Genomic DNA, 15,020 nt, shown 5'->3' with positions numbered 1-15,020 from the left:
CATTGCCTAATCCTCCCCCAGGAACTAATTGCGATGTGAACGCGATCTGCTTTAGTTCATCAGAACTAAAAGAGTTCTCATGAACTATTGTGGGAAAATAACTTGGTGTGAACGCCCCTAATATAAGGCTTAGTCATCTTGCCAAATAGTGAGCCTGAGTTGATGTATGAACACTTTGTTAGAACTGGTTTATAAATGGTTCTTAATGATTAATAAAGTATTTACAACCTAATTATAAACCCTTTATGAATCCTTTATAAGGGTAGTCTTATTGTAAAGTGGTACCATTAAATCAATCTGGTTTGCTTTTAATCCATTTGTTGCCAGTTGATCCACTACCTCATTACCTCTAATACCCACATGTGCTGGAATCCACACAAATTGAACAACAATTCCCAAATGTACTAACCTATACATGATTGTGCAAAATGTCATGTAGAATATCCTGACGACATTCTGACGATAAGTTCTTTATACTCTCCAAAGCTGCGCTGGAATCAGAGAAAATGACCACTCGCATTGGCTGAACTTCCTCTATCCACTGAAGTGCTAGTGAGATAGCCATCATCTCCACTGTGTATACTGCAATGTGATCACTCGCTCGCTTTTCCACTTTGACCTTTAACTCAGGAACATAAAATGCACAACTAGTTTTACCATTTTTTGGATTTTTGGATCCATCAGTAAATATTTGAATAAACTGCCGATATTGTTCATGTAGAACAGTGTTCACATAAGCCTGCACGTTGATTTCATTTTTCTTTGAATGTAATCAATCAATCAATGTTTATTTATATAGCCCAATATCACAAATGTTACATTTGTCTCAGTGGACTTCACAGTTTGTACAGAATATCAGTATGACAATACGACACCCTCTGTCCTTAGACCCTCTGTCCTTAGACCCTCTATCCTTACCCCCTAATCCCACCAGGAGCGTCTGCGCTGCGCTGCACTGCGTTGCGCTGCGGCGTTTTTAGCGATCGCGGCCACTCTAGTCAATGGGTGCTATTCCACCAGACACGCTGCGCCACGCTGCGCCGCGCTGCGCCGCGGCTCGAAGCGTCCCAGAAGCTCCTCGCCGCAAGGAATTTCTAAAATATAGGATGAATCCTATTTTTGACGCGGCGCAGCGCGGCGCAGGCAGGAAGTGGAATGTTCATCCAACAACTGCGAGGCTGCACACACGACGCTCCGCTTCCGCAACGTTTTGAAACGCGCCTGGTGGGTTAGGACGCAGGAGGAGGTCGCAGCGCGGCGCAGCCGCAGCGCAGACGCTCCTGGTGCGATTAGGGGGTAAGACCCTCTGTCCTTAGACCCTCACATCGTACAAGGAAAAACTTCCCACAGTTTAAAGGGAACATGGGAGAAACCTCAGGGAGAGCAACAGAGGAGGGATCCCTCTCCCAGGACGGACAGACGTGCAATAGATGCCGTGTGTAATTTGAAAAGATAATACATTTGCAACATAGGTAGTCCAAATGTTTGGAAATGCATGTGTGTATAATAGGAAGATGAATCCATAAGGATATCCATCCAGGTCCTATGATCCAGGACCACAGCCACGACTCAAGATCCAGGGCTCGCGATCCAGGACTCAGGACCGCTGGATCATCCATGACTCCGGATCCCGGCATATATAGACACCAAATAGAAAGACATTTGGGGAAGCTGGGTTAATGGGAACATGAGAGTACACAGGTATAGACAGAGAGAAGGAAGAAGTAAGATGTCCCCCGACAAATTAAGCCTATATCAGCAAAACTAGGGGCTGAATCTAATCAGCCCTAACTATAAGCTTTATCAAAAAGGAAGGTCTTAAGCGCACTCTTAAAAATGGATAGGGTGTCTGCCGCCCGAACACAAACTGGAAGCTGATTCCACAAATGTGGAGCTTGATAAGAAAAGGCTCTGGCTCCCATTGTACTTTTAGAGACTCTAGGAACAACCAACAACCCTGCATTCTTGGAACGCAATGCCCTAGTAGGACAGTAGGGTATAATGAGTTCTTTAAGGTAAGATGGCGCCTGCCCATTAAGGGCTTTGTAGGCGAGAAGAAGAATTTTAAATTCTATCCTGTGTTCTATAGGGAGCCAGTGTAAGGCAGCCAGAACAGGAGTAATGTGGTCCCTTTTCCTAACTCTGGTTAGTACACGAGCTGCAGCATTTTGAATCAGCTGAAGCGACTTGACTGACTTCTTGGTACACCCTGATAATAAAGAGTTACAATAATCCAGCCTTGAAGTAACAAATGCATGGACTAGTTTCTCTGCATCGTTTTGAGGCAAGATATGCCTGATTTTTGCAATGTTACGTAGATGGAAGTAGGCGGTCCTTGAAATTGATTTTATGTGGGCGTTAAAGGATAAATCCTGATCAAATATAACACCAAGATTCCTTTCAGTCTCACTGGAGGCCAAATTAATGCCATCTATAGTTAGTATATCTTTAGATAATGGTTAACCATGGTGGAACAGCTGATATGTAACCGTTTCAATAAGGATAAATCTATTACAGGTTGAGGTAGCAACAATGGTGGAACAGCTGATATCAACACAGTCAGACTAATATTCCATTCTTTAACTTCTCTTAAATTCTTTTAATGTTGTTACTTTCCCAACTTTTTTTCACAGTTTGTTTAGTAGGGTGAGTATCTTCATGGCCCTGAAGATTTGCTCAGTAATGAACAATTAACTGTTTTCTCCTCAAAGAAATTGGTATTTCTCCGACCTCTACCTGAACTGCCGACACTGGTGTAGATCTGACTGCCCCACAGCATATCCTTAGTGCTTGTGCCTGGACTCTATCTAATTTTTGAAGAGAAGAGTATGCAGCTGAACCATACACTATTAGTCCGTATTCTATGGCTGATCTTATTAAGGCTGTGGATACGTTCCTCAAAGCAGCTTTATCAGCCCCCCACTTAGTGCCTGCCAAGCACCTCATACCATTTAAAACCCTTTTACATTTATCTACTACTTTATCAATGTGAGTACTCCATGTGACTCTCTCATCCAACCATATTCCCAGAAACTTAAATGTCTTCACTTTCTTTAGTTCTTGTCCATAAAGTTTTAACCTAACCTCCTCACTTATCCTTTTCCTCGTAAAAAATAAAGTTTCAGTTTTTTCTACCGACGATCTAAACCCCCATGTCAGAGACCAGCTTTCAATTTCCGTAATGGCTTCCTGAATCTTACAATATAATTTACATTTCTGCCCCTTTTCCAAATAGCTCCATCATCTGCAAAAAGTGACTTACCAATATCAGATCCTACTTGTGTGAACATATCATGTATCATGATAGAAAACAAAAGAGGACTAATTACACTGCCCTGCGGGGTTCCATTCTCAACTTCATGCCTTCGAGAATATGAATTGCCAACTCGGACTCTGATGGCACGGGCAAACAAAAAATCCATAATCCAATTACATACGTTACCTCCCAGACCCATAATGTCCAGTTTTATTAATAATCCTTCCTTCCACATCATAAGCTTTTTCCACATCAAAGAATACAGCTACAACACACTCCTTGTTCGCTTGGGCTTTCCTGACTTCAGATTCCAGGCACAACAGTGGATCTAAAGTACTCCGCCCTCTTCTAAACCCACTCTGATATGGAGTCATTCATTTTTTTCAACATAGTACGTCAGCCTTTCTGTTATCATTCTTTCCATAAGTGCGATGTCAGAGCTATAGGTCTATAACTGCCTGGACTGGTTGGATCTTTCCCAGGTTTTCGAATAGGAATAATGACAGACTCTTTCCATATTATTGGCAGCTTCCCTTTCTCCCAGATCTTATTGTACATCTCCAGCAGCTTTCCTAATGCAAAATCACTTAATTTGGTCAACATTATGTAACATATTATCTTTCCCAGGAGCAGTCATTTTACACTTACTTAGTGCTTTTCTCAACTCTTGAATAGAAAAAGGTACATTTACAACACTCTGCGTCAATTTCTTTCCTCATATATACATTAGGATGTTTAGGGCAAATGTTTAACAGAGATCTATTTTTTATCATAGTAAATTATAATATTTATGTTTAATTCAGTAGCAGCGTTATTATAATATATATTATTATTTGTGGTATTATTTTCTGTTTACTGGATGAGTAGGGGTTTCATTAGATTACATTCAAGATTTCAACATGACACCAACAATTAACTTGCTCCAAAAATTACTTAAATTAGATAATACCAATTAATGGATGGTCTAGATATATCTATATATATATATATATATATATATATATATATAGATATAGACTTTATAGATTCCAATAGAAGCTGCGGTGTGTTCAGACATTAAAATACAAATACTTAAAAAGTGGAATAAAGAATTAACGATACAAAATTAAATGAAACATATATCAAATATAAACAAAATCAAATATTCTGGATAATTAAAATGTTCTAAAAAAGTTCAAAATACAGCAGTACTAGGAATATAGGCTTAAACTACGGGAGCATAGACACACTGTACTAGATATTAGAGAACGACAGAGTTAATGAAAATGGTTTTCATGCTCGTGCTTTCAAAACAAACAAACACTGACAAAATCACCGACATGCCTCCCTTCAGGAACGGACATAAAAACATGCACTCACAAACACGACGCACACGCTTAATATGGTGCTTAAGGGTTACTCAATATGTTTTGATTCTGGGTGGTTTTGTGGATCATCTCATCTACAGAGCTTCGTAAATTAAGTCTTATTATAATTATGTATTATACTTTTAAAGATTATCTCTTTATGTTTGTTTGATTGTTTTTGTTTTCAACTGTCAGCTTTGAAACAATGAGCATTCACAACATATTTTGTAGTTTGACAAATAATCATTAAAAAGACTAACCATGGTTTGGTTTTTTCACTTGCTCTGTCCTCAGAGTGAAGACATGTCTGCTGCCAGCTGTCTGCTGACTGAAGATCAGTTTCTGTGCTCCATCTGTCTGGATGTGTTCACTGATCCAGTCAGCACACCATGTGGACACAACTTCTGTAAAGCCTGCATCTCTCAACACTGGGACACTAAAGTCCCCTATCAGTGTCCCAACTGTAAAAAGTTATTCTACTCAAGGCCTGAAATGCTGGTCAACACTTTCATCTCTGAGATGGCTGCTCAGTTCAGACAGTCAGCTCAACAGAAAGCCAGCAGCAGCAGCTCAGAGCAACACGTTGTCAAACCAGGAGAAGTTCCCTGTGACGCCTGCACTGGAACCAGACTGAAGGCCCTGAAGTCCTGCCTGGTGTGCCTGGAGTCCTACTGTGAGACTCACCTGGAGCCTCACCTGACAAGAGCAGGCCTGAAGAAACATCAGCTGATCGACCCTGAGGAGAACCTGGAAGGCAGGATGTGTGTGAAGCACGATAAACTGCTGGAGCTGTTCTGTAAGACCGACCAGGTGTGTGTCTGCATGCTCTGCACTGTTTTAGACCACAAGACACATGATGTTGTTCCTCTGAAAGAAGGATATGAAGGAAAGAAGGCTGAGCTGGGGAAGACAGAGGCTGAAACTCAGAAGATGATCCAGAAGAGACGACTGAAGATCCAGGAGATGAATCGCTCAGTGGAGCTCAGTAAGGAAGGAGCAGACAGAGAGATAGCAGATGGTGTTCAGGTCTTCACCGCTCTGAAGGAGTCTGTTGAGAGAAGCCAGGCCGAGCTCATCGACACCATCAAAGAGAAGCAGAGAGAGACAGAGGAACAGGCTGAAGGCTTCATCAAAGAGCTGGAACAGGAAGTCTCTGAGCTGAAGAAGAGAAGCTCTGAGGTGGAGCAGCTCTCACGCTCTGAAGACCAGCTCCACCTCCTCCAAAGCTTCACGTCCCTGAACGCTGCTCCACCCACCAAGAACTGGACAGAAGTCAGGGTCCGTCCACCTTCATATGAGGGGACTTTGAGGAGAGCTGTGACTCAGCTGGAGAAGACGCTCAGTAATCAGATGAAGAAGCTGCTCTCTGAGGTGGAGCTGAAGAGGGTCCAGCAGTCTGAGGTGGAGGTGACTCTTGATTCTGATACAGCACAACCATGGCTCATCCTGTCTGATGATGGAAAACAAGTCAACTGTGGTGATGTGAGGAAGAATCTCCCAGACAATCCAGAGAGATTTGATTTGTGTGCTTGTGTCTTAGCAAAGCAGAGTTTCTCTTCAGGAAGATTTTATTACGAGGTTCAGGTTAAAGGGAAGACTGAGTGGACTCTAGGAGTGGTCAGAGAGTCGATCAACAGGAAGGGAAAGATCTCACTGACTCCTCAGAAAGGTTACTGGACGATAGTGTTGAGGAATGAAAATGAGTACAAAGCATTTGCTAGTCCTTCAGTCCGTCTCTCTCTGAAGTCTCAGCCTGAGAAGGTGGGGGTGTTTGTGGATTATGAGGAGGGTCTGGTCTCCTTTTATGATGTTGATGCTGCAGCTCTGATCTACTCCTTCACTGGCTGCTGCTTCAAAGAGAAACTCTACCCATACTTTGGTCCTTATAACAACAATGATGGTAAAAACTCTGCCCCTCTGATCATCTCTCCTGTCAATCACACAGAGTAGAACAACCCTTTGATTTGAAATCAGGTTCAATATCATGTAATGTTATAAATGGATGTGTTTTAGGGGATGGGCGTTGTTTACACTTTATTATCAGATTGTGATCAATGCATTTTTTTCTGTAAATATTTTTCATTGAGGGACTGCGGATGGAAATTAGCTCAAAGCTAAATCTGGCACTGTTACGCTTGACACATTTCAATGTTTTAAGTGTTCATCACTGTGCATTGTCCCTGCCAAATAAACGATTAAATTAAAAAAATGACAACATATTCAAAATGAGAAGCATTTGTGCTTTCCTAACATGTCTTGATGCTAAATCTAACATTGTATTGTCTAATCATTGTATATATAGGAAATGTTGCATATAGGCTCACACAACTGAAGAACATTTTATGAATAAGTCACAAAAAAAAGTATTGTTATCTATTTTCATTGGAATAAACAAAGTAAAATGAACGTCTGATGAAATGTTTTTGTTTGTTATTACAATGAAAAAACAGCTGATTTTATTATAACGGCACCAAATAATATAATTAAGAACACCATGAGCTGTTCTCAGATGAGCTGAACATACCTCTTCACAGTTGAGATAGTTTAGTAGCAAGTGTGCCATAATGTTGTTTATAATGTTGGGGTGTGTGTGAACAGCTGATTTGAACACTGAGACATCATTTGGAGGAGTTCATAACAAACTGTGGTCATATGAATACATGCTCTCAGGGCCGGCCCTCGGCATAGGCAGTATAGGCGAATGCTAACCCATAGGGGGCGCCGAAAATTGGGGAGAAAGAAAAAAAAAAGTTAGAAATTTAAAAAAATATATTTTTTAATTTTATAACACAATTTCCCGATTTTGGATCAACAAAGTACATCTTATTATCTTATACTAACAGAACTACGCCTATATTGCGTACAGCGCCCATAAACTATGGCACCCCCCCCCCCCCCCAAATCAAGTTGAACTCCCCCAGCCCCAGTAAAAACCAGAGGTTTATGTGAAATTGTTCTTTTTTTTTAAATAATGGTGGTGTGCGATTATAGGTTTTAATTTTATATTTGTGTTCATTTAAAATAAATCAAACTCCCAAAAAAAACGTACACAGCTTCTGTGTGCTTTTATTAACATTGGAAATTACTGTGTAAGCGGCCGCGGAGGGGGGGAGAGCTTTAGAGAGCTCTCTCCTGAAAGACTGAGAGGCTCTGATAACCTCAGCTCAGTTATATGATCATTATAGTTATACAAAAATAAGAGAATAGGTGAAAAACAGGTATAAAATACTATATGACAGTACAAAAAAGTTGTTATTAATAAACAAGAATACAGTTTGAAAGGAGAGTGATTTGTAAAGTATCCATAAAGAAAACGAAAATCTACTTACAGTTCTGTTTCATATGGGTGTTGAGAGATGTCCATAGATTTCCTAATGTTGTTCTCAAAGTGCACCAGATTGATGCTTTTAACTTCAATATTACACAATATACACCACAACCATGCACGCGCGAGTCATAGTAAGTGTAAGTGTCTGCATTTGGCGGGGGGGGGGAGGCACCAGCTAAAATCTTGCCTAGGGCAGCAAATTGGTCAGGGCCGGCCCTGCATGCTCTCAATAAATAACTACACAGACTGATGCTGAAGATGATACCATTAATACACAAGTCTGAGTGCTCCAATGAGGTGATGCACTGGCACTGCCTCGACGCGATTGTGACAGGTGAGACACGATTTATAACGTCTCTGCACAATTTCTGGGTTGTTGTAGTTTGTGTTGTTGCTGTTGAGTTGTTGGTATTGTAATGGATCATTATGGAGCCAGCCAGGAAGAGAGTTCCTTCTGATATGTGGGAACACTTCAAAATGTGGAGAAGTTGTGATCGAGAAAAGATACCGGCTAAATCCCAAATCTGTTGGAAGCATTATGCACCTCAATAAAAATGGTTGAATATTACCAATCCCTAAGAATCACCCCATTCCATAATTACATACTCTCACCCAACCTATGCCATACTTTCCCGGCACTCTCCTCAAAAACAAATACACCTTCATCAATCGTTAGTTCTAAATAGAACATGATATTCAGTCTTAGTTTGTGTGTGCATCAAAGACATTCCGTTTCTGTTGAGCATCTTATTTGTTCAGAATTCTGTATTTTTTGAGAATTCTGACTTTTGAGATTATTTTTTAAGAATTCCGATTTTCTTATGAGAAATCTAATTTGTTCAGAATTACAACTTTTTTGCTGAATTCGGCCTCGTTGAGAATTGTAACTGTTTTCTTAGAATTCTGACTTTTTTGAGAATTCTGACTTTCCAGATGTTTGGGGAAATTGTAACTTTTTTTATATGTATTCCTTTTTTTCAGCATTCTGACTTTTTTCTGAGAATTAAATTGTTTTAAATTTCAGAATAGACTAAAAGTAAAACTCCTCTTGTTACAAAGCTGTGTTGATGCCCTCCCCAGAGAGTGATACACCCTCACTCACAGAGCCACACAGAGGAGGAGCAACACTGAAACAGAAACTTTGTGAGAGCAGAGCTTCGGTCCAGACAGCGTCTCTGTTTCTCTGAAGAAACAGCTGAATCCAGCAGCTTCTTCTCAACAACAGCAGAACCTCTGCAAACACTGGTGAGTGCACTCAGGTCCGGTTTTTGGCATAGCCTAGGGCGCCAGATCTGGAGGTGGCACTGTGCTGGGAAAACAAAAAGAAAAGTCTGCCCTTGATGTAATACATTTACATTAATAATTGAATAAAGTAAACACCCTTTGCACCGCGGTAACATTTTTCATTTGCCCTGTACGATGGGCGCTGTAACTGTAAGTGATGAAAGTGGGGGATGGTCGCTTATCAAGCACCCACGGGCCGTGGCTCACAGCAGCCAAAGTGACGCGGTAGCTCCAGCTGAAAGTGTCGGAGATCGCAACGATCACAACAACAAGAGGCAACAAATTATCATTATGAAGAGGTCCAAGCCTTCAGGTGCAACGGGAAGGAAACGGAAAAAAGAACAGGAGGGAACGAGAGCCAAATACAGAGGTACGTCGGCTTGTGTAAAAATAAAATCAGTATGTACGGCAGGGGTAGACATTTGATTTGAAGCTAGCTAGCTAGCTAGCTGAAGAGGTAGCCATGATACAGCTTTGATGCCATGCTAGCCGCGAGCCTCTGATACAGAAAGAATGATAAATACCAGCGTTTCCGCCAGGGGGGCGTCTTGCCGTCATTTTGCCTATTCAGTTCGGGACGCCCTGAACTCGAGCCAAGGGCGTCCAAAAATATTAATAATTTGAGAGAAGATCGAGAGTTTTTATCGCTTGAAATAACGAAAAAGGACATCCATCCCGCTGTTGGAGGGGCAAAGGAGTCTGGTGGGATTATTTTCGGAGTATTGAGGATCGTTTCCCCGACATCGGCGGTGCCTGCCACAGGACAACACGGAACGTGCGCGATTCGGACGCGATGAGCGGTGCTAGTGGAGCACGCGCGTGAGCTGCGAGCACCAGAGCCTCGCAGCGGCGAAACTGAGGCTCCGTGGTAAACTGTGGTAACACGAAGAGCCGCTTGGGAGCCGAAACAGCCGGCGCTTTAACGGAGCGTCCACACAGCAGCGTGCGTTGACGCTTGGAGGTGGGCGTATCTAAAGCTTGGGGATTTTTTGCGAGCAACGCGACCAACAACCAATCACATGAATCTCCTGCCCCCGACATACAAAGCAATAGCAATGTTAAAACGAAGTAAACTGGATATAAAATCCCCAAACAGGCGAAAACCTACAAGATTCACCCACTGTCTCTGCCTCCTCCCTCCATGCCTCGCTCCTCCGGTTTGTATCCCGGTAGATCAACAGAGACTGATCATACAGCACCGGGTGATTCACTACCGCTATAATGAATTTTCCCTCCATTTTTTTGAATATGAGGAAATGACCTGCGTAGTCTCTCCCAGCATACACGCGGTTTGATTGGCTAGTGCTTGTACTGGCAGATTTGCATAAACGGGATTTCATTGGCTGACGCCTCCGTCGAGGCGTCAAAAGTTGAACATTGCTCAACTTTTGACGCCAGCAACGCTCCACGATGCTTCCCAAAATGCAGTTCGGCTAAAAGTGACGTCACCCCATTCAAAGTGAATGGGCAGAAGCGTTGGAAGCTTCAACGCACGCCGCTGTGTGGACGGGCCGTAAGAGAGCCGAGCCAAATGATCCGGCTCACTAACGTAAAAAGACAGTATCTATAAGGGACGACTCAAGTCAAAATTCAAGCACCCCCCCAATCCATGTGTTCCTTCTCTTTGAATAACTCACAAGCAGCTAATAGCCACATGCTTCAGTCATTTAAGACTGGTAGCAGGCAGGGATCAGAGGCTATGATTACATATATTCTGATGGATTAGGCTTTTCAAATAATATAATTGAGTTGTGGTCATGTGTTGTTTATGGGACCCTATGATTTATAGCAGGACATTTAATCAAACTGTAAAATGATCTACATGTTTAACACATTAAGGATAGTATTTAACTTTTAAAGCAAACAGTGAACTTTAGTGTCAGCCTTTTACATCCAGTGTGCATACCGTATTCTCTACTACATGTTGTTAAAATGTTGTTGTTTTTTACCCATTTTGTTCTTACGGCCCGTCCACACAGCGGCGTGCGTTGAAAGCTTCACCATTCACTTTGAATGGGGTGACGTCACTTTTCGCCGAACTGCATTGTGGGAAGCGAAGCGGAGCTTTGCTGGCGTGGCTCGCTGCAAAAGTTGAGCAATGTTCAACTTTTGAAGCCTCGGCAGAAGCGTCAGCCAATCGAATCATATGCCGGTACAAGCTCTAGCCAATCAAACCGCTGCTTGTGTGTCAGGGGCGGGAGATTCATGTGATTGGTTGTTGGTCGAGTTTCAGACACGCCCGCCGGCAAGCTTCAACGCACGCCGCTGTGTGGACGGGCCGTTACAGACATGTCTGCTGCCAGCTGTCTGCTGACTGAAGATCAGTTTCTGTGCTCCATCTGTCTGGATGTGTTCACTGATCCAGTCAGCACACCATGTGGACACAACTTCTGTAAAGCCTGCATCTCTCAACACTGGGATAGAAATGTCCTGAGTCAGTGTCCCAACTGCAAAGAGGTGTTCAACATAAAGCCTGAGCTGCGGGTCAACACTTTCATCTCTGAGACTCACCTGGAGCCTCACCTGACAAGAGCAGGCCTGAAGAAACATCAGCTGATCGACCCTGAGGAGAACCTGGAAGGCAGGATGTGTGTGAAGCACGATAAACTGCTGGAGCAGACGCTCAGTAAACAGATGAAGAAGCTGCTCGAGCTGAAGAGGGTCCAGCAGTATGAGGTGGAGGTGACTCTCGATCCTGATACAGCACAACCTGATCTCCTCCTGTCTGATGGTAGAAAGTAACTGCCTTGGGCGCTGAGATTGTAGCCCTTTGACCATCAGATCTGACGACGCTGATTGGCTGAAATTATGTTTCGGCGGCATAGTTTACTTTTCAGATAGCAACAGTCAGCAATTGGTTGGCTGCTGCTGCACTTAGGGCTCTTTTCTCAGCGCCCAGACGAGAGAGGGTAATGATACACGCTGCGGCCAGGCAGGAAACACGTGACTTATCAGTAACTTTAGACATCGTAACACAATTTTAAACAAGATTTTATTGTAGATTATACATTTTACTGATTACTATTTAATATTTACCTTGTTCATTAAAAACACATTTTTTAATGACAATCTAAAATGTGGGAAGAGGGGGGGTGGCGCCCCTATGGGCCGGCCGCCACAGGGTGCAACATCTGTAAGTATTATGACTCAAGCCTAATTTATGCTCCAGAAGTCTTTAAGTTTTATTCCTCACCTTGTGAGCCATTTCCTTTTGTGCTTTTCTGAACCCGTTTTCACCTCGTCAAGATTGTCGATCCTTATTTTGTATCCTTGCATCCTTTTTGGAATAAAATACTTTGTTGCATACTCTGTCTCTCGGGTCATGCATTTGAGTTCAGTTCCTTGTGATTCCAAGTTCGTGACATCAGTATCATAATCAAAAAGAGAAATATGAACGTTCGTTTTTACTGAAATGATGAAATAAAGTCAACATCTCACAGTCTTTACTGAGCTGTGTGGAGTTTGTTCAACTTTTAAAAGATGTTTGAAAGGTGATACACAGTGATAGATGTTAAGGACTAACGTTTATAATAAATACATTTGTATTGATTTTAAGATATTTTCATATCATACGAATTGGGATCATTTGTATTAATGTGGACCGGAGGGAGAGTAAGTTTCACTTTCCTTTTTTATTTCAATCCCAACTTTGGTCCTGAAGAATATGTTTCTCTGTTGTCCACGTTCATAGAGCAACCTGAAGCCTCCTCCATGAACTCTTTTGGCCTTGGTCATTCCCCCACGAATACCTCCTCCAGACCCTCTGCGCCCACCCTGCTGGACTCTTTTTGGGATGTGTCATGATCCTTGTTTTTCTGTTTAAATTCCTATTCAATATTTAGAAAAATTATTTTATGTTTGTGTCTTGTCTTACTTCCTGTCTTTGTGTTTTTTTCCACTATGTAATTGTCTGGGTTCTTTCCACCTGCGTGAGCTCCATGCTGCTCTAGTGTTTACCTGCCCTACAAAGATTCTCTCTCTTTTTGATCCATTTCTATAAAAACCTGTCAAAAAAAATGAGCTGATCAGATTTTGGCCCCTTTATGATGTCATAACGATGTTTTGTCTTGTGTAACCATTAGCCAATCAGCAACCAAGGTAACCCCCCTCCTTATCACCTGAATCTCCTCCTAGAGCACCATTGAGTTCTTTCTAACCAAATCTCTCTCAGAGGGGCGTGGGGAGGGGCTCCTTATTTTCATCTAAAGTAACAGACAGAGAATCAGCACCCCCCCCCCCCCCCCCCGCGGGTCTAAAATTACGAAAGTGAAATGATGGAGCTATTCATAATGAATATTAATAATAATTTCAATTTTTAATAGCGCCTTTCGAGAAACTCAAGGACGCTTTACAATGGGAAACAAAATAATAATAATCACACAGATACACAGGTTGAAAAAGAACAGGTTGCTGGGTACTGCATTTTACCTGAGGCCAAAGGCCCGAGTAAACAGATGGTGTTTGAGTTGTTGTTTGAAAGTGTCCAGATAGTCGGCATTCCTGATATCAGAGGGGAGAGCGTTCCAGAGGGTGGGGGCTGCGACACTCTGTTGCCGAATAATTTCAGCTTGGAGCGCTGTGTGGAGAGCAGCTCTAGCCGGCGTGTGTGTTTATTTGCATTGACTGTATGTGGCATAGGCTGTGGCTGCCGATACAATGGGACTTTGTTTCGCACCTGTGTTTGGGACCATGTGTTTTTATTCTGCTGTTTAAGTGGGAGTGTAGCCTCATGCTTAGTGTACTCTGGTTGATTCTACTTACTTGTATGAACAGTTGTAGGCCCCAGGCCTTCACAAAATGAACAGATCTAAAGAAAATATATGCACATGGTTCTATTGCCAGTTATCAGCACCTCATCACAACCCTGGGTGTGCATTAAAATGTAAGGGTTTTATATATAAGTACTTTTACTTTTGCTTGTAGATGCTACACTCTTTGATTTAAGTTGAAGGGTTTCATCTCTACTTTTAGATATTTGTTTTGCTATTTCAAATAAAGGGCAGTACAATTAAACCTGGAGAAGACTTGGCTTGTTACTTTATGTTTTAAAGTTTACTGATACACATGCTAATATGTAAATAAATGATCATTGGTTTTATTATGAAAACGTCGAGACCGGAAATATTGTTTTCAACCCGTAATTTTACATGGAGGCTGCCGCATACCTCAAATCATCTTCGTAACATCTATCAAACTATAGATCCTACATATCGACTGGACGTGGATTCTAAAAGTACAATCTACACTTCTCGCTAGAAATCTAATCATAAAGCGTTTTAATGGCCAAACTATCCTACAATTTAGGATTTTACATGTAACGTTTGCATTCAACGGGAGCACTAGAGGGCGAAAACTTTAAAACGTAATTATTGGACGTATTAAGCGCTTGAACAAATGACATATTTGGTCGTATGAGTTGGAGGACTTGTTGGAATAGTAAGTTGCTCAAAACATGAAATAACATCGACTTGGTGTTGGCTTTTGTGAAAAGAACATCGTATTCTGAGGCTGTTATAACCTTACGGGGAGAACTCATTCCTTCACTTCTCTAAACACTTGAATGTGTACAAGACAAACTGACATTGCATAAGAAAAAATGATTATTCTAGGAAAGCATGTTTGTCCTTGTCATCGTGGTCAAATGTTTTACCCTGAGGCATAACTGTACGCTTGCAAACTGTACATCCGTGAGCAGACACGCCTTAAAGTAAAACGCAATCATGTGACAGGTGCAGTCAGCAGGGGGTGGGGGCTTGACAAAGGTGTGTCTCTGATAGAAGAGATTTAAGGCTCGTGGCTTCATCCT

The 15,020-nt window shown here is 42.0% G+C and overlaps 2 protein-coding genes across 2 annotated transcripts; both read left to right on the top strand.

Annotated features, from left to right (window-relative positions):
* Window positions 1-2,402: 2,402 nt before the first annotated feature.
* Window positions 2,403-7,008, top strand: LOC117546546 (probable E3 ubiquitin-protein ligase TRIML1). Its single transcript, XM_034216760.1, has one exon. It carries the CDS (start codon window positions 4,864-4,866, stop codon window positions 6,550-6,552), a length of 1,689 nt encoding a protein of 562 aa, XP_034072651.1. The 5' UTR covers window positions 2,403-4,863; the 3' UTR covers window positions 6,553-7,008.
* A 2,439-nt stretch (window positions 7,009-9,447) lies between these two features.
* LOC117546545 (tripartite motif-containing protein 65-like) lies at window positions 9,448-11,956 on the top strand. The gene is made up of 2 exons (XM_034216758.1): window positions 9,448-9,584; window positions 11,502-11,956. Exons 1-2 carry the CDS (start codon window positions 9,506-9,508, stop codon window positions 11,954-11,956), a joined length of 534 nt encoding a protein of 177 aa, XP_034072649.1. The 5' UTR covers window positions 9,448-9,505.
* The last annotated feature ends 3,064 nt before the right edge of the window (window positions 11,957-15,020 follow it).

This window comes from Gymnodraco acuticeps, unplaced genomic scaffold (genome assembly GCF_902827175.1).
Source record: "Gymnodraco acuticeps unplaced genomic scaffold, fGymAcu1.1, whole genome shotgun sequence".
In the NCBI taxonomy this organism is placed as follows: domain Eukaryota; kingdom Metazoa; phylum Chordata; class Actinopteri; order Perciformes; family Bathydraconidae; genus Gymnodraco; species Gymnodraco acuticeps.
This window is presented reverse-complemented; position numbering and strand designations above follow the sequence as displayed.

Excerpts from the sequence above, each read along its gene's own strand:
- LOC117546546 (XM_034216760.1), top strand. The coding sequence starts at position 4,864 with ATGGTTTGGTTTTTTCACTTGCTCTGTCCTCAGAGTGAAGACATGTCT.
- LOC117546545 (XM_034216758.1), top strand. The coding sequence starts at position 9,506 with ATGAAGAGGTCCAAGCCTTCAGGTGCAACGGGAAGGAAACGGAAAAAA. Across the intron at positions 9,585-11,501 it reads AACGAGAGCCAAATACAGAG|ACATGTCTGCTGCCAGCTGT; the intron begins GTACGTCGGCTT and ends GGGCCGTTACAG.